This window comes from Heterocephalus glaber, unplaced genomic scaffold (assembly GCF_053883595.1).
Source record: "Heterocephalus glaber isolate CG9 unplaced genomic scaffold, H.glaber_assembly_v1.0 deba00001457, whole genome shotgun sequence".
Taxonomy (NCBI): Eukaryota; Metazoa; Chordata; class Mammalia; order Rodentia; family Bathyergidae; genus Heterocephalus; species Heterocephalus glaber.
Window position 1 is genome coordinate 29,403,050 of NW_028258305.1, and position 26,472 is coordinate 29,429,521.

Here is a 26,472-nt window from a genome sequence, read left to right on the forward strand (position 1 = left end):
AAATGAGATGGAACACTCTGATACTCAACCACCTGGACCCACTGAACTGGCAACAAAAGGGGATCTGGAAAAAATGAAATCAGAAATAATTTCTCAGATAACAGTAGAGATTGTGCCCCTAGTGCAAGACATGATTAATAAATCTAGAGAGGAGCTCAGGAACATGATGGAATCCCAACATAAGAAACAAATGGAATCCATAAAGCAGATGCAAATAGACTTCCAGGACATTAAAAACTCCATTGAAAGTCTACACAGCAGAATGAGCCAATGTGAGGACAGAATTTCAGATATAGAAGATAAGATTGCAATTAGTGACCAGGAAAAGAAAAATTGCTTCAAAATTATGAGGGAACACAAGAAATCAATCCAGCAGCTGCTAGATGATGCAAAGAAGAATAACATAAGATTGATTGGGCTCAATGAAGAAACAGGAGAGAGTGGAGATGACGTAAAAAATTTCTTCACAGAAATAATGGCAAAAAACTTCCCAAGCATGGGAAAAGAGCTTGACATACAGATAGGTGAGGCATATAGGACTCTAAATAGCCTTGATCAAAAAAAAATCTACACATAGGCATATAATTGTTAAGATTCCAGAAACTCAATAGAAGAACAAAGTTCTCCAAGCAGTCAGAGAAAAGAAACAAATCACATACAAAGGAAAGCCCATCAGAATCACAGCAGACTTCTCAACACAAACCATCAAGGCAAGAAGAGCTTGGAGTGACATATTCCAAGCCCTAAAAGAAAACACCCTCCAACACAGATTGATGTACCCTGCAAAACTATCTTTCAAAATTGATGGAGAAATAAGATACTTTCATGACAAAGAGCAACTCAGGAACTTCATGAATTCCAAACTAGCACTCCAAAGAATTTTACACAATATCCTAGGAACAGACATTGAGGATCACAACCCCAGGAAGCAAAGCAGAATGAACCCATCTGGCATGACAAGAAATTAAATGTAAAGGAGGAGAACCCAACGAAAAGAAAAAGTGATGGCAATGACAAGTCAATACATTTCATTTATAGCCATCAATGTTAATGGTCTCAATTCACCAATCAAAAGAAATAGACTGGCAGAATGGGTCAAGAAGCAAAATCCAACAATATGCTGCATACAAGAAACACACTTCATTCAAAAGGAAACTCATAGACTGAAAGTTAAAGGGTGGAAAACAACACTGCATGCGACAGGAACCCGAAAAAAAGCAGGAGTAGCTATCCTCTTGGCAGATCAAGTAGATTTCAAACCAACAGTGATTAAGAGAGACAAAGAAGGACACTACATCCTTGTAAAGGGAAGAATCCAAGAGGAAGAGATGACAATCATAAATATCTATGCACCAAACACTAGTGCACCCAACTATATAAAACAAATACTAACAGACATGAAAAGTCATATATGCATTAATACAATTGTAGTAGGGGACCTCAACGCCCCACTGTCACAAATAGATAGATCAACTAGACTAAAAATAAGTAATGAAATACTAGAACTCAATCGAACTCAAACAAATGAACTTGACAGATGTTTACAGAGTCTTCCACCCCACAAAATCAGAATACACATTCTTCTTAGCTGCACATGGGTCATTCTCCAAAACAGACCACATACTCACACACAGAACATGTTTAAGTAAGTGCAAAGGAATTGAAGTTATCCCCTGTATATTATCAGACCATAGTGCAATGAAATTGGAGATCCATAGCAAAAGAAACTCGAAAAATTTCATAAGCATGTGGAAATTGAACAACACACTTCTGAATAACCAATGGGTCACAGAGGAAATTAAAGAAGAAATCAGACAGTTCCTTCAATTAAATGACAATGACAATACAACATATCAGAATCTATGGGACACAATGAAAGCAGTCTTACGAGGGAAATTCACAGCAGTGAATATGCATATTAGGAAAACAGAACGAGCCCAATTAAACAACCTGATGCTGAACCTCAAGCTTCTAGAAAAAGAAGAGCAGGACAACCCCAAAGCTCATACAGTGGAGGAAATTATAAAGATCAGAGGAGAAATCAATGCAATGGAGACTAAGAGAATGATACAAAAAATCAATGAAGCCAAGAGTTGGTTCTTCGAAAGAATCAACAAAATTGACAAACCTTTAGCCAACCTTATCAAAAAAAGGAAAGAAAAGGCCCAAATCCATGCAATTAGGAATGAAAAGGGTGAAATTACAACAGACCCAGCAGAAATCCAGAGGATCATCAATACCTACCTTCCAGAACCTATACACCAATAAGATGGACAACACAGAAGAAATGGACAGATTCCTAGATACATATGAATTACCAAAGTTGAACAAAGAAGACCTAAAAATTCTGAACAACCCAGTATCAACCAATGAAATTGAATATGTAATTAAAAACTTATCAACTAAGGAAAGCCCAGGCCCTGATGGCTTCACTGCTGAATTCTACAAGACATTTAGAGAGGAACTACTGCCACTACTGTTTAAACTCTTCGGTGAAATTGAAAGGGAAGCAATACTCCCAAATTCATTCCTGGAAGCAAGCATCACCTTGATCCCCAAAGCAGAGAAAGACCCAACTGAAAAAGAGAACTATAGGCCAATCTCACTAATGAACATAGATGCAAAAATCCTTAATAAGATGCTGGCAAACAGAATGCAGAAGATCATCAAGATCATACACCCTGATCAAGTGGGATTCATCCCGGGGATGCAGGGATGGTTCAATATATACAAATCAATCAATGTAATACACTATATGAATAGAGCCAAGGACAAAAACCATATGATTATCTCCTTAGATGCAGAAAAAGCATTTGACAAAATCCAGCATGCATTTATGATAAAAACCCTACAAAAAATTGGAATAGATGGTCTCTACCTCAAACTGATAAAAGCCATCTATGAAAACCCAACAGCCAATATCATACTAAATGGTCAAAAACTGAAATCCTTCACACTAAAATCAGGAACAAGACAAGGATGTCCACTATCACCACTCTTGTTCAATATAGTTCTGGAAACATTAGCCACGGCAATTAGACAAGAGAAAGAAATAAAAGGAATAAAGACAGGTAATGAAGAAGTCAAATTGTCATTATTTGCAGATGACATGATACTCTATATAGAAGACCCCAAGAACTCCACCAAAAGTCTTCTAGATTTAATAACCAAATGCAGTCAAGTAGCTGGTTACAAGGTCAACACACAAAAATCAATAGCTTTCCTCTACACCAATGACAGACTCACTGAGAGAGAAACAGGGCAAATAATTCCTTTCACAACAGCATCCAAAAAACTGAAATACCTAGGAATCATCCTAATGAAAGAAATCAAAGACCTCTTCTCTGAAAACTATGACACTCTGAAAAGAGAGATCGAAGATGATATCAGAAAATGGACAGACATCCCCTGCTCCTGGGTAGGAAGGATAAATACAGTGAAAATAGCCATACTTCCAAAACTGCTATATAGATTTAATGCAATTCCAGTTGAGATCCCAGCAGCATACTTCATAGACCTTGTAGAAACAATCCAAAAATTCATTTGGAACAAGAAGAGACCCAGAATAGCAAAAGCAATTCTAGGTAACAGAGACATGGCAGGGGGTATCACAGTCCCCAACCTGCAACTATACTACAAAGCTACTGTGATAAAAACAGCATGGTACTGGCAAAGAAACAGACTTGAGGACCAGTGGAACAGATTAGAAGATGCAGAAACAATGCCAGACACACTCAGCTACTGCATCTTCAATAAAGGAGCCAAACACCCTCACTGGAGGAAAGATAGCCTCTTTAATAAATGGTGCTGGAAAAATTGGGCTTCAACTTGCCAAAGATTAAAACTAGACCTGTATCTCTCACCATGCACTAAACTAAAATCAAAATGGATTAAAGATCTAAATATTAAAATACAAACTCTGAACCAGTTGGAACAGAGGTTAGGTAGAACCCTTGAAGACATCGGTGTAGGAAAAGATTTTATGAACAAAACCTCAGTTGCCCGTGAACTAGCACAAACAATCAACAAGTGGGATCTCTTCTTATTAAAAGGCTTCTGCACAGCAAGAGAAACCCCCAGCAGTGTGAAGAGACAACCCACAATGTGGGAAAAAATCTTCACCTGCTCTTCCTCAGACAAAGGTCTACTATCTCGAATCTATAAAGAACTTAAAAAGATCAGACCTCCCAAATTTAAAGACCCAATCCAAAAATGGGCATCTGGAATGAACAGACATTTCTCAGACAAAGAAGTAGAAATAGCAAATAAATACATGAAAAAATGTTCAACATCACTGGTCATTCAAGAGATGCAAATGAAAACAACACTGAGATTCCATTTCACTCCAGAAAGAATGGCTGCTATCATGAAATCAACCAATAACAAATGCTGGCAGGGCTGTGGGGAAAGAGGAACCCTGCTCCACTGCTGGTGGGAGTGTAGACTGGTACAAGCACTGTGGAAATCAGTATGGAGATACCTCAAAGAACTAGGACTGGAAGTCCCATTTGACCCCACTATTCCACTGCTGGGGATCTTCCCCAAAGAATTAAAAGAATCATACCACAGTGATATATGTGCACCCATGTTCATAGCAGCACAGTTTGTAATAGCTGAAACTTGGAAACAGCCCAAATGCCCATCAACTGGAGACTGGAGAAAGAAAATGTGGTTTTTTTATAAAATGGAGCACTACTCAGGCATAAAAAAATGAGAAATTAGAGACATTTATAGCTAAGTGGATGCACATTGAGGCCATACTCTTAAGTGAAATAAATAGGACACACATGAATAAATTCCAAATAGTTTCTCTGGTGTGAGAAACTGAAAGTGTAAATAAGGACTAAAACGTATAATAGGTAATGTGAAATAGGAAGATAAGGGGCAAAGGGGAAGGAAGTGGGAGGGCTAGAGGAAAGGATAGAAGGGAATGGGATTAATATGAGAAAATGGAAAAATAGGAACAAAATCTTTGTAAATAGGGAGGAATGGAGGGGTTGAAGGGAAGGCTGGGCAAGGGTGAAAAATAAAAGCCAAGAGAGATTATGTAGAGGTGCAAATTTCCAATGATGAATGTCATTATATTGAATACCTAAAATGTACCAATGATTACAATGAATAATCAAAAATGTAAAATAGGAAGAAAAGGTCCAAATGGGTAGGGGTAGTGGGAGGGACAGGGGAAAGGAAAGAAGGGAAAGGAAAAATGATGAGAAATGGAAAAATGGAAATAAAGTCTTTGTAAATAGGGGAGGGTGGAGGGAGTGAAGGGAGGTCTAGGAATGGGCTAAATAAGAACCAAGATGCATCATGTAAAGTTACAATTCCCAATGAGAAATGTAAATGTGTTGTATACCTAAAATGTACCGATAAAAGAATTTAAGAAAAAAATAAAAAATAAAAATCACAAAGCATTTTAAAATATGTATTGATAATATGCTGATAATCACTTTCCCACATTCCCCTGTTGTATATTTTTATGGTAGCAAGTGAGAGTAGATAAATTCTTTCCACAGTGAGATGATCTGAATATTAGTGAATTTTTCTTAAAAAAAAAAAAGGTATGCTCACAGCGTGTGAAAGGCCCTAGGCTTGATCCCAATATCACACAAAGAAAAGTATACTCATTTTAGGCAGGAGATAGGAGGATCTCAAATTCAAGACCAACTAGTCAACACAGTGAAACCCTGCTTCAAAAAAAAAAAGGATACTCATTTGAAACATTAGAAATTTTACAGGTACAGGTATCTAATACTTAGATAAAATGGTTCTTCAAGTTGTACATTTTATTTTTTTTTTGTACTAGGAATCAAACTCAGGACCTTGTACTTGCGAGGCAGGCACAGTGCCACTGAGCTAAATCCTTGGCCCTAAGTTGTACATTCTTGTGAATTAACTGAGAGGCAGTATAGAGTAATGATTAAAATTGTGATCTTTGGAATCTAACAGCTTGGATTCTAATTCTATAGTAGCTTTACTGCACTTTAGTTTTCTCATTGTGTAACTGGATAAAAATAACACCCACTAAAAAATAGATTAAATTTAAAATAACACCTACTTCATAGAATATTTGTCCAGATTATATGTAAATAGAACAATGCTATTTAACTGCTCGCTATTATAATTATTATTAGAGCATAGTCACAAGATTCTGCTGCATAAAGTGGAGATTTTTGAAGCTAAATTTTTTATACAGTATTTTTCATTCCTAGACCTGTTTAATTATATTGGTTTTATTTATAATTTAATGTTTAGTCATAAAAATAATTAGGAATAATTAGGTGATGTGAGATAGAAAAAAATTAAACCCTGCATCTCCCTAGAAATCACTATGGATATGAAAAGACTCAGGAAGAATTAGAGAACTCTACCTTCTTTTTGTGTATTATCTTTTTCTTTGGAGACTAAGAGTCCCCTGTATAATTAAAATTTAAAAGCAATAAATAACACGCTGAAAAGATTTTGTTATTTTTAAAGGCTGCTTTATTCAGCGGCCCACATTTTCTTTCTTCTCTCCACCAGGTGGAAGTATAGCACTTTGTACCATGTCTTGTTATACAATTCAATAATCATTGTATTCATGTAAGTTAGGATGAAAAATTAAAACACTGTAATCAAAAGTATGAAATGTTCCTTCAGCTAGATTTTACTGCATCATATTTTTTTCCTTAAATTATTTTATTGGTACATTTTAGGTATACAGTACATTTACATTTATCATTGGGTGCTCATACCTGTACATGATGTATCTTGGTTCTTATTTTTTTCCCCATTACCTGTGTGTAGGGGACAGGGGAAGGGGACGTTACCAGAACCTCTGCAGTGAGTCCTGGTCTCCTGCGAGCCACGGCAGCACACGGCGAATTACAGGAAAGGTAGAAAAATGAGACTGAGAAGAAGCTGAGCTTTGGGTCTGATCAGTGCTGCTCTGGGCAGCAAAGACAAAAGCCCCCAGCTTACCACACCTTTTATTCAGTACCTCGTAACAAATGACTTGCAGAGAATTCAGTACATCGGGAGAAACAAATGTAACAAATGACTTGCAGAGTTCAGTAGTTCACATTGGGATAAACAAGGTGTAACAAAAGGCTTGCAGAGAGTTCAGTACATCTCGGGTAAACAAGATGTTAACAGTCCAAGAACAAGGAGGAACTGAGCAGATGTTTGTTCTCCCAGGATGTTTCTTGTCCTGGAGAATCACAGCATCACTGGATCACTGAAGTCTCAGTTGTGACTGGAGGCCAAACTGGAGTTATTCTGTAGCTTGGCTGTAGGCAAGAGAACTAGGCTAACCAAATGATTTTTCCCTAGAATTATGTAGCATTGCTCCCAACACCTGTGTGCCCTTCACCCCCTCCACCCTTCCCTATTTACATAGACTTCATTTCCATTTTTTTCTTTTCTCATAATTTTTCCTTTGCCTTCTTTCCTTTCACTGCATCATATTTTAATCATTTATTTGAGGATAATGTAAACAACAGATTGGATAAGGTTCCTTTCCACAAAATTTTTTAATTTAACTGATGTAAATACTGACTCATTATAAGAAATAATACATTTAGTCTTTGTAATAGCTGGAAGAGCTACATAGGCTAAACCAACTAGGAAAATAACATCCAGGTGTTTTTAAATGGATTTAAAGTTAATCAGTGGAAATAAACATTTGGCAACCTGGGCAAACAGTTTTTATATGAACTATGAGAACACTGTCCTTTATAACTTGATTAAGACAAGTCAATCTTATTTTCCAGGTACAATATTATACTGCAAGTCGATCAGTACAACGATTTAAGTAACTTTTAACCATAATGGAAAAGTATGAAAAGTTAGCTAAAATTGGAGAAGGGTCTTATGGGGTTGTATTCAAATGCAGAAACAAATCCTCTGGACAAGTAGTAGCTATTAAAAAATTCTTGGAATCTGAAGATGATCCTGTTGTTAAGAAGATAGCACTAAGAGAAATACGCATGTTGAAGGTAGGTTAACTTTCTCTACATACCTCTGTCTATACAGTCAAGGTATTGGGTGAAATATGTATGCTAAAAATACCAAAAACTTTAAAGTCATATTTCTGTTCCATTGGTCTTAAATTCCTCTGTATCAGCAACTTTGGGAAATAAATTGATTATCCCTTTGGACTTTGGACACTTTGCTGTTTTTCTGATATGTATGAGCACAGCAGTAGATGATAATAATGTACTTCCATTCCAGTTGGTAAATATCCACGCTGTCCTAACCCTAACCCTAGTGTGTTAGGACTACCCCCACCCTGCCCTCCTCTGACGTTGCCCCACACACTTTCCCAACAAACCAGCAACCAAAAGAACTGCAGCCCACAGCACTACCTGAGTCAGTGCCCCTGTAGGCACTGGCATTGATTGGTCTCTGCCTGTACTACACTGGTTCTTCAGCCTCCTGAATATCACATCCTGCAATCCATACATTTTTCACATTATGTTATCGTTATTTTAACTTAGATAGAATTTGTTATGTAAGATTCATAAACTCTCAATGTAGATTTTTTTTCCCAAGCTAAAATCTTCATTTTTACAAAGTTAGTGTGCATAGGAATTTCTTGGAGATCTTGTTGAAATACCAAATCGAGGGAGTCTGGAATGGGCCCTGAAAATCTCCTTTTATTTCCCTCAACAGTGGGAATTGAATGCAGAGCCTCACACATGCTAGGCAAGTGCTCTATCACTGAGCTACGTCCCGACCCTTTTTCTGTTTTTATTTTTGAAAGAGTCTCACTAAGTTGTCTGTACTAGCTGGGCTCGAGCTTGCCATCCTCCTATCTCAACATCGTGAGCAACTGGGATCACAGGTGTGCACCACCACGTCTCATCAAGAGTCTACATTTCTAATAAGCCTCCAAATAGTGGAGAGGCTGCTGGTGGGTGGGACTCCCATTAACAAGACCCTGTGATCTCAAGAGCACACAGCCCACCTTCATTTGACAGTGAGTCTTCTGTTTTTTAGGAAAACTGTAAAAATTCAGTTTGCAAAGGGGAATGATAATCATTTTATCTCTCTTTCAAATATAATTTTCAGCAGGTTTCCCCAACTAATACATTCTAGTGTTTTATTTAAATTGTAGTTCGGCCGGGCATTTAGCTCAGTGGTTCCAGCGCCTGCCTCGCAAGCACAAGGTCCTGAGTTCGATTCCCGGTACCAAAATAAATAAATAAATAAATAAATAAATAAATAAATAAATAAATAAAATTGTAATTTAATACGCAGTTTTCAACACACCCATTATTTTTAAAAGGTTTAGTCTCACTGCCTAGCCAGCAGAGGGCGCAGATAAGCCATCCAGCTCTGGCCCCAATAGCTGTGCTAAATTACACAGTGGGTCTGGAACCAGGCAGTGTTACTTTATTGTTTGTTGTTGTTGTTGTTTGGGGTTTTTTGTTTTGGGGGGGCTTTTTTTGTACCAGGGATGGAACTCCAGACCTTACGCTTGCAAAGCAGGTGGCAGAACAGTGTTATTTTATAATAAAATAATATTTTTACTGTTCTACCTCCCTTTCCTAAGTCTTCAAATAAAGTTAACATTCAGGTAGGACCTCTGGGTTCCAAGTGTCCCAATTTGTGAATGAACTTTAAGGTAAAAAGTAGCCAAGTTTTTTTTTCGGCCAGGGATTTAGTTCTGGCACCTGCCTTGCAAGTGCAAGGTCCCAAGTTTGATCTCTATCACCAAAAAAAAAAAAAAAAGTAGCCAGATTTCACTTCAGCTGGGTCTTAGTGATGGCTTTCAGAATGTACATTCTCCTGAACCCATGTAAGCCATGCACACACTCCTTCCATGATAACTTGACTTCCCTCACATACTCCTGTTATTTAAATTTGAACACACTCCTTCCATGATAAATAGACTTTACTTTCCTCACATACTCCCGTTATTTAAATTTGATTTACCACCTCCTCCTCCTTACTACCTGTTTTACTTTAGGGAAGTTGCTGTTTCCCTGAGCTAAATAAACTTCATTTGCAAAAGAGATATAAATTGCTGGCCTACCCCCACAGGCAGGAGGTTTGATCAGGTCAGACTGTGACCTTCCATCAAGCTGTATCACCTGTGAATCCCTTACCTACCTGGCAGAGAAATAGCTTGACTTCCATACTGTGGATTTGCTGCGGCACACAGTACTTGTCACCTATGAGACTTATCTCCACCACTCTTGACTTTCTGCCCTTTCAGATAGCGGGAGACATAGAAACGTCTACTGCATACCAAATGTTGTGTGTTCTCTCTTTATATATCTTTCTGGGTAAATGATACAGGGTTTGTAAAGTTGATTTGTCTACTGCGTTGGAAGATGAGCTATAAATAGGAGAGATTGTGTATCTTGGTTTTCCCAGGACAATCCTGGTTTGTAGTTTTTGTCTCAGTGTCCAGTTGGTTAGCATCCCCTTTCAAAAGTATCCTAGGGTGTATTCTAAATTATATGGTCATCTAATTTTAGGCAGAATAACCATATATGCTGCTTTTCCTGGGGCCATCCTGGCTCTTTCTTGTTACATTAGTTTGGATGATAAGTTTTAGTCATACTAATGATGGATTATGTAACTTCATCATTTTTTCCTTTGGTTTACATCATTAAGCCAAATGAAGTGCTTCAGATTTAGAATAAACATGTAAGTGTGAGAGCAACAGAATCAAAGAACAGATCTGAAAATATAATAAATTTTAAAAAGAGGATGGGAATTCCTAGAATAAGCAGTTTAATCCTATCTCACATTACTGAGCCAGTGCTAGACTCCCAAGTGCTTTTAAATCTAGCTAACATTTACATTAAATCCATGACACAATGTAAGCTAAGTGGGTATTGATTTTTTTAATAGTTTTTCACTCAATAATTCCATTTCCTCAATTTTTATTGTTTTTTTTACTTGGATATTTAGAATTTCTATAAAATATTTTTCTTATTTTAGTGTTGTATGTTAGCTTAGGAACATTATTTCATATCACCAGAGGCATATAAGCAGTTTAATAACCATTGACTGTAGTACATTAGACAAATTCTTAAATTTCTTTCAACTTTTGAGTTTTCATTATTCTTACGCAGAGCAGTTTTTCCTGTGAGGGACTGTAATAAAATTTGGCACAAGAGATTCACACAAACAAGAGAGACCTTGTGTTCTTAAAATGATAAAGAGTCTAGAGAGAAACTATAACTAGAAACAGATCACTGAACTTTCCATTTCAATTCCTTTGCAGCAATTAAAACATCAAAACCTTGTGAACCTCATTGAGGTGTTCAGGAGAAAAAGGAAAATGCATTTAGTTTTTGAATACTGTGATCATACACTTTTAAATGAGCTGGAAAGAAACCCAAATGGGTAAGTATCTAGAAACTGAAGTTCTGTATGGCCAGTTCTTTGTTTCAACCTATGTAGAATTAACTGGCAAATTTCAATTCCTAACCCCAACTCCCCCTTCAACCCAGATACATCTGACTACCTCCAGTGCCGAGATGTGCTCAGAAGGCAATCAACAGAACCGGGGATTTAGCTCAGTGGTTCTGCCACCTGCCTCACAAGCACAAGGTCCCAAGTTCAATCCCCGATACCAAAAAAAAAAAAAGGCAATCAGATATTAACCTAGTGGAACTATAACTAGGAAGACCAACCTGAAATATAAATTCATTTTAAGGCTAAATTATATATTGGATTATCTAAATTCAAGGAGTGAACCCATGGTTCGGTATTAGGAAATATATTCATATAATTCACTAATAAATTAAATGAAAATACATGTGGTCGATGAAATTGATAAATTCAACATACTTTTCTGATTATTTAAAAAAATTAAAACTAGGATTGTAAAATATTTCCTTATTCATACACATGACTCCTCTTCAAACTGACTAATTTTATGCTCATGGGAAAAAATACTTGAGAAACTTCAATTAGAGAACTAAGGCAGAGTCATCCATTTTCACCACCAAAATATAGCATTGTTCTAAGAGTTCTAGCCAGTATAATGCAATAAGAAATATAAATAAAATATATAGCATGTGGAAATAAGATTATAATTTTTTGCATGATATTATTGTTCTACAAAATCCAAGAGATTCACCTAAAGAGTTATCAGAATTAAGAGAATCCAATTCAGACTCCTATAGCAAATTCCACATTCAAAAATTAACAGCTTTTGTAGCAATCATCATTTTAGAAAATCTACTAGAGAAAGATTCCATTCAAACAGTAAACAACAGCAATAAAAGATAAAAAATAATGGTTCAGACACCTGAAGACAACTACAAAACTTAATTGAATGCTACTGCTAGCTCAGCCCCTGCCCTTGATGAAGGGTGGACTTGTTAAATAAACATTCCTTCAGCTCTTCACAGCTCCCCTCCCAACAGGAGGATGGAATTGAGGACCTCCAAACATTCTTTCAGCTCCATGCTTAGTTTCACGTGCAAAAATCTATGAGAGAAATATTTGAAATCTGACCTATAAGCACTTTTCGCAAAAAATAATGAATTTTTAATAACAGTTGTACTGAATAAGAGACAAAAAAAAAAACCTCCCATGCTTAATATATAAAGGATTTCATTTCAGTGAACATATGTTTCTAAATGAAAATATCCATTATTATAAAAAATGTTTCCCCAACTTATTTATTTATGGCATAAAATTCTAATCAGAAGAAATTTCATAAAAAGAGGGAAAAGGAACATTAATTGACAAATTTTAAATCAGTAACTTTAGGGATTGCCTTTCACAAAAAGTAACAATTGAAAAATAAATGACAAAAAGGCCGGGGATTTACCTCAGTAGTTCCGCTGCCTGCCTTGCAAGTGCAAGGTCCCGAGTTCAATCCCCAGTACCAAAAAATAAAAAAATAAAAATGAATGACAAATTGGGTAAACTGTTTGCCAAAATCAATACATTTTTATATCTATAGGGAGATTTTACAAATAAAATTTTTAACAGGATTATCACCCAATTAGAAAATGTATTCGCTCAAAAAAGATTTAGTGAATGCATACCGTGTACTTGGCTAAGTGCTTAGAATACAGCTTGACCAAAACATACAAAAAAGTAGCCTAACCTTAGGGAGCTTACATTCTGGTGGACCTAAAAGAAAAAATCATTTTTAAAGGGAGGAGAATAATACACTGATAAAAACATATTTATTTTCCTATCAAAAAAATAAAAAATGTTTTTGAAATACCATTTCTCACCTATTGAATTTGGCAGAGATTCTTCAAAAATCAATATGCTCAGTACCATCACCAGCCATGAAATTAGGCCTTCTCACTCACAGCTAGAGAAAATGTAATGAATCAGATAATCTGGCAGTATGCATGGACATATATTAAAACTTTTTATCTTTTGGCCAAGGAATTTCATTTAGAGAAATATATAATGGGACAATATTCAGATAGTGGCAAAATGTTACACATATAAATCTTTCAGCATCATTATTTTTTTTAATGAGACTGACCTAATTTTTCAGTAGTAAAGAATTGGTATTTAAACATTGGATATTGATTTCTACTGGAGATTTTATTTCATCCCAGAATGCTTTGAAAAATGCTGCCATGTCTGAATAGTGTTGCAGTACTCTATCTTTCTGATTTGATCACTGTGACTCTATTCTCTTTGATGACTACCTTCTCTCTTGTAAGAAGAGTGGTATTTGTTCCAGACTATTGTTTTGTGTAGATTGTTTTGCCAATGATAGACTCCACCTCCTTGGAGTCTGAGCTAAGGAACAAAAAGCTGTGACCCCATGAGATCTCTTTAAACATCCTCTTCCTTGACAGTAGCTCAGGACTTTCCTATCACATTAATTTGCACTTGATTCCATGTTATTATTGCTGGTAGTCTCAGTTATGACAGTTTCTGAACCATAGCCCCTACCTTTCCCAGCTCCCTGTAGCCTCTTAGATCTTCCCCAGCATCCTGTTCCTACATGGACAGGGCCGTGTCCCTCCCAAGGATTGAAATCCATGTCCCCTCCTCTCCACCACTATTGCCCCAGTGTAAGTCACCACATTGCTTGGATTGCTGAATTAACCTCTTGATTTATCTCCCTACACTTTGCCCTAGAAATCCATTTTCCATCTTGTATCACTTCCTGGCTTGACTCTTTTCAGTGGCTTTTAGTTTAGAGTACAATCCAGATTCTTTACCATGATCTAGATCTCTCAGGCCCTGCAGACTTTGAAGGACCTTTGCATCTTCTTCTCTCATGCTCCATCTTTGTTGGCTTCCTAATTTTCCCCACACTTCCAGTTCTTTCTTCCCTCAGGAACTCTTTTATCCTTCTGCATCACTTTGTCCCATCTACTGGCCTCATCTGATCCCAGACCCTTATCTCATGAATCCATGTAGGTGTTAGAGACCAGATGTTTCGGGGATAAGTTTCCCAATAAACTTACGGGATATTATTTCACATTATTCCATGTTTACACAGGAGGAAAACTAAAATTTAAATAACTTGCCAGAGGTTATAAAACTAAGAAGGAACAACATAGCTAGGATTTGAATTCTGGCAGTCTGTCTTATAGTGTGAAAGTAGCTCTATTCTTCTTTCTGCCTCAAAAATATTTATCATTGTTGCCTCAGGTTTGGCTCTAGGTAAAAGAGAGGAAAGGGTAAATTTATATCAGAATTCAGTGCAGGAAACAGACATTTCAGGTAGAAAATAGTTTAACAATAATAGTTTAGAACTATTGGTACTTTCGCAGTATTACTAATGAGAAGGACTGAAGTCCAAGGGTGGCCACCAGACAGCTGATGTCCAAAGCATGCTGCTATAATTGTGATCCGAGACAACAGCTCCAAGAAAAATACCTCCCTACATTTCTCTGAATGTATTTCAGACTTACATGGTGGCATTTCGTCACTAGTGCCTAACTGAGCCATGCACTGCCCATCCTCTGATTCTATAAGACCAGCTATACCTACATAAATTCAGTTTTTTAAAAGTGATCTAAATATATTATGTAATTATCCAAATATGACAGAATATTAAATCTGAGTGATAGATATGTTTGGAATATTAAATAATTATCAATTTTCAATTTAAAAAACTTACAGTTGATGCTTAGCAAAAGAAACTTTTGTGTTTCAGATTTTTGAAAATATGTATTTAACCTATCTGCAAGAGAAGGGCTGAAAGACTGAGAAAAATATTTAGAGCATAAGTAACAGACTAATATATGCTGAGCCTTTGTAAATGAGAAAGAAAAGAGTAAACCAGCCATTCAAAAAGCAATAAAGGCCCTGAAGTGGAAATACAGAAAAGAAGAAATACAATATCCTATAATCATGTGAACATTAATAATCACTGAAAATTAATCAAACAATTAAAATGCAGAATGAAATATATTTTTATTCTAACCACAGATTGGCAAACATAACATTGGCAAAACCAAATGTTGGCAAGATACTGGGGAGGTAGGGAGTTGTCTGCACAGATGTGCAGTGGGAGTGTAAATGGGCTTGACCTTCCTAAAAGAGGGTGGCTTGGCAGTGTGTAAATGTGAAGGCATCATCGTAGGACAGTGATATGGTAATCGCAAGGCACCACCAAAATAAAGTTCAAGGGAATGCAGCTGCTTTACTTTGTAGAGATTGTTACATAAAGTAGAATATTCTCAGACAGAATAAAAGTTTCACCGGGGATTTACCTCAGTGGCGCTGCACATACCTCACAAGTCCAAGGTCCTGAGTTCAATTCCCAAAGAATAAAAGTTTCACAGATCCTTAGTTCCCCAGTGCAAAGTACACTGGCCAATGATCTTTTCCAGATTTTCTACAGAAAGTGATAATTCTGCCAGGAACAAGAAGCTCACAGCCTCCCAGTCTTATGAGACCTTTATTCTCCCTGGCCTCCCTTTGGCTGTAAACCTACCTGCTGATCAGGTGCACAAACTATTACACAGTAATTCCAACACAGGCTGGAGTGTTTTCTACCAAATGAACTCAATGAAGTGAAGGTCTGGCTTCCCAGTTTACCTTTTTCTCTTCAAAACTACGTCTCAGGTCTACCTGAAGTTCATCTCTGCAGGGTCAAAATGTAATATGTACCTACCATTGGTCCCGGAAATCCCACTTCTAAAATTTATCTTAAGAACATAATTGTACAATTGCAATAAGACAAATGATTACAGATGTTCATTGAAGTGTTTTAGAAATAAAAACTAGCTCAACCTAACTGCTCATCATGAGGACTAAGTAAATTATGATACACCTATAAAACGAGATCCTCCATAGCTGAAAAAATACTTGTCTAGAAGGCCCAAGGGGGCCATGAATGTAGCTCAATGGCACCACACCTGCCTGGCAAAAGCAAGGTCCTGAGTTTGATCCCCGGTACCGAAAAAAAAAAAAAAGGCTCAAGGCCCTGGGTTCCATCACCAGCATGGCAAAAGGAAAGGAAAAAAAGAGAGAGACAGAGTAAAGTGGAATTGCAAAGGTAAATGGGTGGCTATGTAGGGTGAGGGAGAAGTCTTCATGGATATAACTTTATCCTTTTAATTTTTGAGTTATATTAATGTATTTATTTAAAGTTAGAGTCAAAATTAAATGCAGAGAGAGGCAGGCAGGCAGAGAGAAGGCAGAGATGCCTAAGAGACAACCATCCTAAGTGACAGTAGTTATTCTGAGGTAGCAAGATTAGCATCAGCACATTTTCATCACAGATGTAAACCATTTCAAACTACGAAAGAAAATGACAGAACTATAATAAAAGGAAATGAAGCAGTTTTTCTTAAAACATTTTTGAAAGAAAGATTTCTCAGACTTCCTCTACACTGTGCTTTATGACCATGACACACCCCACTATGCCACTTCTCTTTGCAGGAACTCCATTCCAGGAATTTTCATTTCTTTTTTATTTCTTCCCACAGAGTGGCTGATGGAATGGTCAAAAGTGTATTATGGCAGACTCTTCAAGCTCTGAATTTCTGTCATAAACATAATGTAAGTAACATTTTCTAATGTATTAATTTCACCATGATGACTTTTCTCCTAAATGGCTTGGGGCTCTGTTTGAAGAGCTAAAGATGAGAGGAAAGAAAAAACCAGAAGAGCAAAACAAAAAAGTTATTGTTATGAGGAAAAGTAATTCATTATTCATGGCCCCTTTCCATTTTCAGTAAGAATCAAGTTACTGATTTCTTATGGATTAAAAGTTTGTATAAACTTAATGCTTCCTTTTGCAATGGTACAAATGATTCTTATGGTTATTTTTAGATTAGTTAAAATAATTTTTCAGACTATCAGTATTGTATTGTGATCCACCATGGCACTTTGTTTTGTTTTATTATATCTTTTAAGTCTTTTATTCTATAAAAGTGCCTGCTTCCTCTGCCATTTTTTAAAATTCAACTTCCTCTGCCGTTAATGTTGCAGTCATAGTTCTCAAACTTGGGCATCCCTCAGAGTTAACTGGAGGGCTTGGTAAAATCCAGCAAGCAGGCCCTGCCCCCCTACACTATCTGACCCTACATGTGCAGTACAGAAAGCAAATGTGTATTTTTAACATTTTCCTGGATGAAACTGAAGCTGCTGGTTCAAGAACCACCCTTTCAATATTACTATATTACAGAAATAATTTTGGCTGGTTGTTTCCTATGTATAATTTAACTTGTTCTTTCCCCTGTATTTCCTGTAAATTGGTATTTGTATCTAAAGCCTTGATCACATTCAGGCTTAGTTTTTTTTAGACAAGAGTATTTCATATGTGGTGCTGTGCACTTCTTACATCAGTATTTCGAGGCATATAAGATCTGCTTGTCCTGCTTTTGATAATATCGATATTGATTCATAGGCTCAGGAGTTATTAGTTTTATCTCTTCCATTATCAATTTCTTTGTCAATCTTTTTACCTGATGGTTCTAGCATCCAGTGATGATTATTGCCTGTATCCAGTATTTTATTAAGATTAAGAGATGCTAATTTTCTAATTCTATCATTCCTTCTGCATTATAATTAGAATAGTATGGAAAATAAATTACACTCATGGCCTCTGGCTACTATAAAATAATACAGCAAGATGAATATGTGATGATTTCCTTTCCATGTCAATATTCAAAGTGATGAATAGGAATCCCAGCAACCTCCAACAATGAAGGGCGTGGAGGCATCATTATAAACGGATTTTATATATTTGTTGTTTTCAATCTTTTGCTGTCATTGTTCTCTCAGATGTTCAGATTTTCCCAACTTGGACCACTGGAAGCTTACTCAGGTTGGCTTGTGGGTGCTTTTGCTAGGTTGATAACTTTTAAAAAATATCTCTAGACCTTTTGAGTTGGTTCCTAGACAGAGAGAGTGCTGAGACAACAAGACAGATTCCCATATGGTCACCTCTGATGCCAACAGAATGTCTACCGTGATAGTCTAAGATTGCTGAGAAAGAAAATACAAGATCATAGAACTAAATGTCAGTACTTGTGGAAGCTTTTTTAGTTTAAAGAAAGTCAGTGAAGTTTTCATTAGAATAACTCAAACTCCTTCATTTTCTATTAAAGTAGATCTAGTTCACAACATACATAAGCCTGTTTTATGATGCAAATGGTTCTTTCAGGTTCTTATTAAAGTTGATTGTGAACTGAACTCCTGTCTCTGTTGCTGTCCACCACACTATAGGACAGATCAAGTTCACCTGAGGTTACTGCAGCAGTTTCATGGATGGCTAAAACATTTTTTCTACCATAAGTGTTTTTACTTTATCCTCATAAAACTAGACACTTTCCTATGTACTAGATTATTGAAAGCAATGTTTGAAACTGATTTATCTGTGTAACTCTTCAATGCTTAGCATGGACATTTTATATATAAGAAGTACTCAGTAAATATTTACTGAATAACTGGATGGATGGATGGTTGGATGGATGGATGGACACATGGATGTGTCAATCAACCTACCTAGCTGGTTGTTTCCAGCAGACCCAAACATTATTGTATCTTGGTGCAACTGCCATCATTTCTTTCCTTGGAACAACATTATCTTAAGCTTTAAAATACTGAAAACTTCCCAATGATAATCTATGACCCCTTTTACATATGGATAATTCTAAACAAACTTAACTTCTCCAAAATGGAAATTACTTTTGAACCTATCTCATTTTATTATGTTATGGTAAGCCTTTGTGTATCTATCTTTTTTATTTTATCTACTATCTAAAATGCATGCAAAGGGAAAAAATCTAAATCATATATAAGCTATTACAACAATACATCTAAAACCTTCATGCTCTTCTTATTTTTAAAGGAATGATATTCTCAAAGAATAAAAAATTAAAAAAGCAATCTGACTGAACTGTGTCACTAAAGACTCCTGAGTTTCAACCTGTGGAGACCATATGTACCTTATTATCTCCAGAGTCATGATGCTAAGCAAGACAGTAGAGGATAAAGTAGGAAAGGGATTAAGGCCTTGCTATTCAAAGTGTGGATCATAGAGATTGCTTGAGAGCCCATTAGAAATGCAGAATCACAGGCCCACTCCAGATCTACGGAATCAGAATCTGCTTGCTTGCTTATTTATTTATTTATTTATTTATTTATTTATTTATTTATTTATTACTGGTGGTTGAACCCAGGTCCTCTAGCATCCTAACCACATGATGTAACTGAACCAACCCTAGCCTTAGAATCTGCATTTTTCTTCAAGTTCCAGATGATTCATGTGCACATTAAATGTAAAAAGCACTGGACTTAAGAAAATACCTACTTATCTTGTTCTATTTTACCCTATAATACTGCTACAGTGAGGTTTAGGTAAAGTGATCCACTTAATATTATTATAAACCTACAGATTTTATGTTTGATGTATTGATTAGAGAAAAAGAGCTTCATTCCATAATAGCAAAACTAAAATGATTTCTGAAATATGAATGTGAAAGGCTGCAACATCCATCAGCATCTTATTGACATGCATGTTTTGGTTGTCAAAGAAGGTACCTCTTTGCTCTCAAAATCTCAGTTAAAGAGAGCAACCTTCTCAGATATAGAAAACTATTATTCAATCAACATACAAGAAGAATTTTCCAGTGTGGACGTTTCCAGAAATGATTCTTAAAGTTCAAGGCTTAAAATAGCATGTATAAGCCCAAGGATGGATATAGCTCAGTGATAGAGCACATGCCTGGCATGCATGAGGACCGGGGTTCAATCCCCAGCCTGGGCGAGGGAGTAGAAATTCCGTGGATAGGGGCCAGGGATTTAGTTCAGTGGTTTCGCCGCCTGCTGCGCAAGGGCAAGGACCCGAGCTCGATCCCCGGTACCAAGAAAAAAAGAAATTCCACGGACAAACCTCTTTTTGCCAGCTTGTAAGCCAATAAAAATGAAATTGTGTATCAGCCACAATAACCCAACCTGAGCAATGTTTGCTAAAAGCTATGTATAAAATCCAAGTTAAAGGGACCGGGGATTTGGCTCAGCGGTTCTGCCATCTGCCTTGCAAGAGCAAGGTCCCGAGTTCGATCCCTGGTATCCACAAAAATAAATTCAAGTTGACTAAATTCTTCTGTTCAAGAGACTTACATATTTAAATAAGCTGATTGCAAGCAGCCTTGCAAAGGTTTTGCACTGAATGTGCCTTTGCAGTGGAGAAAACAAATGCTGTGCCTGAATGTCTCTATTGTCCATGCTGTTTCTTACTGTTCTGACTGCTTTGACTCCCTTTCTTTCTTATATCTATGCCAATATTTTTTTCTGTTTCTTTAAGATGTATCAGTGTCTTATTTGCCTATTTTGGGGTTGAAAAATAAGTACTATAAATGTCACATGGCTTTATATTAGATTGGATTAAGAAATACTTAAATAGACAAACAGGTATCATTATACATCTGTTTACTTTGCAATGCTGTAATTGTGTAGAAAATCTAGAATTTGATACAAATTCACTTGAGGGACATACCAGTTCTAATTAAATTACTGACTATTAAAAGTTTTACTAACTCTGAGTGTTAATCCAAGTCTCATAAACATCCGATTAAAGTAAATATCAAAATAGTTTTGTATTATAGTCCAATAATGTATTTTTAAATTAATATTTAAGGCCTTGAGACCATTACAAGGCCTAAAAACTTTCTTTTAACTGATGGTCAACAAATTATGAAGCAGTTGACAATAACTGAGACTAAGTAGGAACTAGGTTTTGTTCTCAGTGCCATTTTTGTGACCTATAATGAATTAAGGGTTTAGCTTTTTCTCTTCCTAGACTGCTATTATAGAACCAAAGACACCATTTCAGAATTGTCAGTGTGACAGAAACACCTAAAGAGACTGACAGTGTGGCAGAGAACTGAGGCTGACAGAAATGATTATTGCAACACTTAATCTGTAGACGCTCAGAGGCCACCTGAAATCGCAGGATTGTTGTGCTTTGAAAATTTCAGTGCTCTCTATGAGTGCAGAGTTATGGGAAGACCAATATCATTTTCATCCACTTTCTTTTGGGGGCTGGGAGAACTGGAAAGATACAGACCCAAAGAGTAGACCCCAAGCTGTTCATTCGCAGCACCTCCCCAGCGTGAGGAGGCCCTCTGGAATCAGGATGAACACACTCAGCCTGCGCTTGCCCCTGCCCAGTTCTGCCTGCCCGCGGTGCGCCAAATGGTGAGGCCACTGCATATGGAAGAAAGGATAGCAGAGCCTCCCTGAGTGGGAGAGCCTCAGTGTGGGCCAGCCCCTGCTGGTAGGGCCTCAAGTGGCACTGCAGGATACCTCATCACGCCAGGTCAGCTCACTGGGAAGGAAATTGGAATCTTTGACAAGCAGGTGACTCTGCATCCCATCTTACCCAGGTCTGTACCTGATTCCTGGCATCCTTCACAGAGCTGTTTTCACACTGGAAAGTGCCCCAGTGTGGATAAGTAATACAGTCACTCTAGTGATAAGTAACTTTTGGTGTTTCTTGTCATTTAAATGTTTTCCTGATGTCTCAACTCTGCAATATTCAACATGAATTGTGATTCTTGAGTGGCAGCAGCTCTTATTAGAAATATATAGAGACTGGGCTCATTCAGGGTTTTACCCCTTTTAGTTGCTATAGACCCAATATAAAAGTGAAAGAAATAATTGTGTGATACTCCCTTCTTCAGAAAAAAAAGATAGTTTTTATTTATCTATTTATAACAATTTTAATTTCTTCAACAATGTAGCAACATTTCAATATATTTTTCTTTTGTACAATAAGATGTATAAGTGTCAATTTAACTTGTAGAAAAATAAAGGAAATTTGTTTTTCCATCATAAGCTATGTATCCATCACTTAAACTAGTAAGTTAAATTATCTGTCATTTTGATGGCTCAAAAATAATCAAACATTATGTTACAGTGTATTCATAGAGATGTAAAACCTGAAAACATTCTAATAACTAAGCAAGGAATAATCAAGATCTGTGACTTTGGATTTGCACGAATTCTGAGTAAGTAGCAATTTTTTACCTAGTTGATCCAATTTAGATCATTATAAACTGATAAAATGTAAATTCTTACTTGAAATATTGAATGTAAGCCAAATGTTTTATTGTTGTTACTCAAAAAGAAAAATCTTACTTTAGCCTTTTAAGCAGTACATTAGTTGACACCTCTACTCTATTCCATCCAGCTAGAATTGATTGGATGACATTTTTAATGTGTTTCACTCGCGCCATGGGAGTGGAAAAGAATTGTAAGATGCATTTCTGTTCTTCGTGCACTTATAATCTAAAGTTTATGAAAACAAAAGAATAATACAAAGTGGTTGGCAATAAAATGCTAAAATGAAGGTACAGACAGTCCCCTGGAGGGAGATATTAATGTAGGCTAGAGTAGTTGAAAAGAAAAACTTCATGGAGCTAGTGAGACTAGAAAAGTCAACTGAAAATTAACAAGAGAATAGTATTCAGAGACAGTGCTAAGAAAAAGGAAATATCTCAGGCACAAACCAAGAGAAAAAGGGGTCAAATAATTATTTCTCCCTGAATCTAGAACTTCACAGCAGGCAAAATTATGTTGGCAACACACCCTTTGCGGCATGGGAGTGTACGTGATGAGATTTCTGATAGGACCCAAATACAAGTGACCTGACAATGCATTTGAAAGCCTGGCGGGGAGGGGCGGGTAGTCTTTCTGAGGTTGCCGTGCTTTGCAGTAAAAATAATGGGATCCTGATGTTAATTTCACATGGCTAAAAAGAGAAAGGGATGAACTCTAGAAAACTATTGAGCACTATTGTGTACATAGTACATCCATATCATGAAATATTAGGCAGCCATTAGAAGTGTTGTTTATCATTTTCACGGCATTGGAAAATGTTCAAGACATGGTAAGGGGAAAAAGAAAGCTAAAACTTACATATACGGTATGATCTCAGCTGTATAGGAAAAATGTACATTTTTCAGGAATATGCATTCTTGCTTTCCTTCTGAGTTTTTCTATAGCAAATACACTCATCTTCTTAATGAAGAACTTTAGACCTAAGTGCTCAGTAAGCAAGTCGTCTGTCTCGGAAGTTTAGATTTCATGAATGTCCCAAAGTATTGGAATGGTGAACCCACTGTGGCAGTCCCCATAATGACAGCTTGTGATAGGTTATTATAAACCAAGCAGTAGTACAAGACACTACCAACTTGTGTACATTGGATACAGTCTCCCCAGTATATGATCTCAGGCACTGGTTATAGGGTAAGCTGTTATAAGTACTGGTCTGGGTCATTGTTGGGGTCATTGTTGGTTATTTATAATGAGAAAGGCAAAGAAAAGTGTCTCATTATGTGCTATAATACTAACATTGGCTCAGCAGCCTTAATGACCTAAAAATATAAGCTCCTGCTGGATATCCACATGCAAAAGAGTGAGGTATATAAAAATTCACTCAAAATGAATCACCAGGGCTGAGGAGGTATTTCAGTAGTAGAGTATTTTCCCAGTGTACTCAGGACCCTGGGTTTATTCCCCAGAATTACTAAATAAATAGTAATAATAATAATAGTTACCTAGAAGTAAAAGCTAAAACTGTAAAACTCTTAGAAAATAACATGGGGGGTATTTGCAACACTGGATTTCATAGTGATTTCTTTGATGTGATACTGAAAGTAAAAGCAACAAAAGATAAATAAATTTGACTTCATTAAAATTAAAAACTTTTGTGTTCAAAGGATACTATAAACAGAGTGAAAAGGCAACCCAGGGAAAAGGAGAAAATATTTGCTATTTTATATCTGATAAGGAATTAGTATAATATATAAAGAACTCATAACACAACAAAAAGAACCAATTTTAGAATGGGCAAAAGATTTGATTATGTTTTTCTCCAAATAAGATATACAAATAGTCAATAAGAACATGAAAAGATAGAACTAGAGAAAACAATCCAAAAATTCATTTGGAACCAGAAGAGACCTAGAATATAGCAAAAGCAATTCTAGGCAACAGAGACATGGCTGAGGGTATCACAATCCCCACCTTGAAGCCATACTACAAAGCTACTGTGATAAAAACAGCATGGTACTGGCAAAGAAACAGACCTGAGGATCAGTGGAATAGATTAGAAGATGCAGAAACAACTCCAGACACACTCAGCCACCTCATCTTTGACAGAGGAGCCAACCACCCTCATTGGAGGAAAGATAGCCTATTTAATAAATGGTGTTGGAAAAACTGGATTTCAACCAGCCAAAGATTAAAACCAGACCCATATCTATCACCATGTACTAAACTAAGATTGAAGTGGATTAAAGATCTAAATATTAAGAGACAAACACTAAACTTGCTGGAAGATATGTTAGGTAGAACTCTTCAAGACATTGGCATAGGAAAAGACTTCATGAACAAAACCTCATTAGCAAGGGAACTAGCAGAAAGAATCAACAACTGGGATCTCATCTTATTAAAAAGCTTCTGCACTGCAAGAGAAGCCATCAACAGAGCTGTGAGACAACCTACAATGTGGGAAAAAAAATTTTAGCAGCTGTACCTTAGACAGAGGACTACTATCTAGAATATATAAAGAACAGAAAAAAATCAGACCCCCCCCCAAAATTCAAAGACCCAATTCAAAAATGGGCATCCGAAATGAACAGACATTTCTCAGACAAAGAAGTAAAAACAGCAAATAAATATATGAAAAAATGTTCACCATCACTGGTCATTTGAGAGATGCAGATGAAAACAACACTGAGATTCCACCTCACCCCAGAAAGAATGGCTGCTATCAGGAAATCAACCAATAACAAATGCTGGTGGGGGTGTGGAGAGAAAGGAACCCTTCTCCATTTTTGGTGGCAGTTGCAGACTGGTGCAACCACTGTGGATATCAGTATGGAGATATCTCAAAGAACTAGGGCAGAGGTCCCATTTGACCCAGCTATTCGCCTGCTAGGTATCTTCCCCAAAGAATTAAAAGAATCTTACCACAGCGATATATGTGCACCCATGTTTATAGTGGCACAGTTTGTAGTAGCTAAAGCTTGGAAACAACCCAAGTGCCCATCAACTGGAAACTGGATAAAGAAGATGCAGGTTTTTTTCTAAAATGGAGCACTACTCACCCATAAAGAACAAGAAACTAGAGACATTTATAGCTAAATGGATGCATATTGAGGCCATCCTCTTAAGTGAAATAAATAGGACACACATGTGTAAATACCAAATAGTTTCTCTAGTGTGAGAAACTGAAAGTGTAAATAAGGATTAAAATGATTAAAACAAATAATTGATAATTTTAAATAGGAAGAAAAGGTCCAAAGGTGTAGGGGTGGTGGGAGGGGAAGGGGAAAGGAAAGAAGGGAAAGGAAAAATTATGAGAAAAGAAAAAAAATGGAAATGAAATCTGTGTAAATAGGGAAAGGTAGAGGGGATGAAGGGTGCACAGGTAATAGGGAAAAAAATAAAAACCAAGTTACATCATATACAGGTACAAGCACCCAATGATAAATTTAAATGTATTGTATACCTAAAATGTACCAATAAAAGAATTCAAGGAAAAAAATAAAAATAAAAATAAAAAAAAAGTTTGGGGGAGGTATGAGAAAACTTCATGGGGTGTATAGGAGAAATAAAGGTGGATAGGAGAAATAAACAAAATAATGTATGTTAAAAAAAAGAACATGAAAAGATGCTCAATGTCAATAGTTAAAGGAAAGTGCATATTGGAACCACACCCCATAAGATAACAGTTATAAACACACACACACACACACACACACACACACACACACACAACATGCTGCAACATGGATGCTCCTTGAAAACAAATATGGAGCCTGCTGCAGACAGGCAGGTCTGTGCACACCCTACCGAGGTCGCGAGTTGCGTGGAACACACCGAATCAGCCCGCTGCAGAAAGGCAGCCACCTGGTTCCACAGTACAAAGATGGAGAGGACACCGGACCACCAGACCATTGTACTGAGTCTCACCGCTCCCGGCCCAGAGGGAGGGCCTTCTGAGCTGCCGTCCCACTGCTCCTGGTCCAGAGGAAGGGGCTTCCCAGCCACCATCCCTCCCGCTGC

At 36.8% G+C, this 26,472-nt stretch overlaps 1 protein-coding gene and 1 long non-coding RNA gene across 3 annotated transcripts in view; one reads left to right on the forward strand and one right to left on the reverse strand.

Moving 5' to 3' along the window:
• Positions 1-26,472, forward strand: part of Cdkl4 (cyclin dependent kinase like 4) — an 84,339-nt gene that overhangs the window by 19,855 nt on the left and 38,012 nt on the right. For both annotated transcript variants that reach the window (XM_087216105.1, XM_004839337.4), the window contains exons 2-5: positions 7,752-7,976; positions 11,222-11,343; positions 16,875-16,947; positions 22,316-22,406. In XM_087216105.1, the coding sequence (XP_087072231.1) occupies positions 7,809-7,976; positions 11,222-11,343; positions 16,875-16,947; positions 22,316-22,406 (454 nt within the window). In that variant the 5' untranslated portion in view covers positions 7,752-7,808. The remainder of the gene's footprint in view (positions 1-7,751; positions 7,977-11,221; positions 11,344-16,874; positions 16,948-22,315; positions 22,407-26,472) is intronic.
• Positions 1-26,472, reverse strand: part of LOC110347952 (uncharacterized) — a 45,458-nt gene that overhangs the window by 8,627 nt on the left and 10,359 nt on the right. The window lies entirely within an intron of this gene.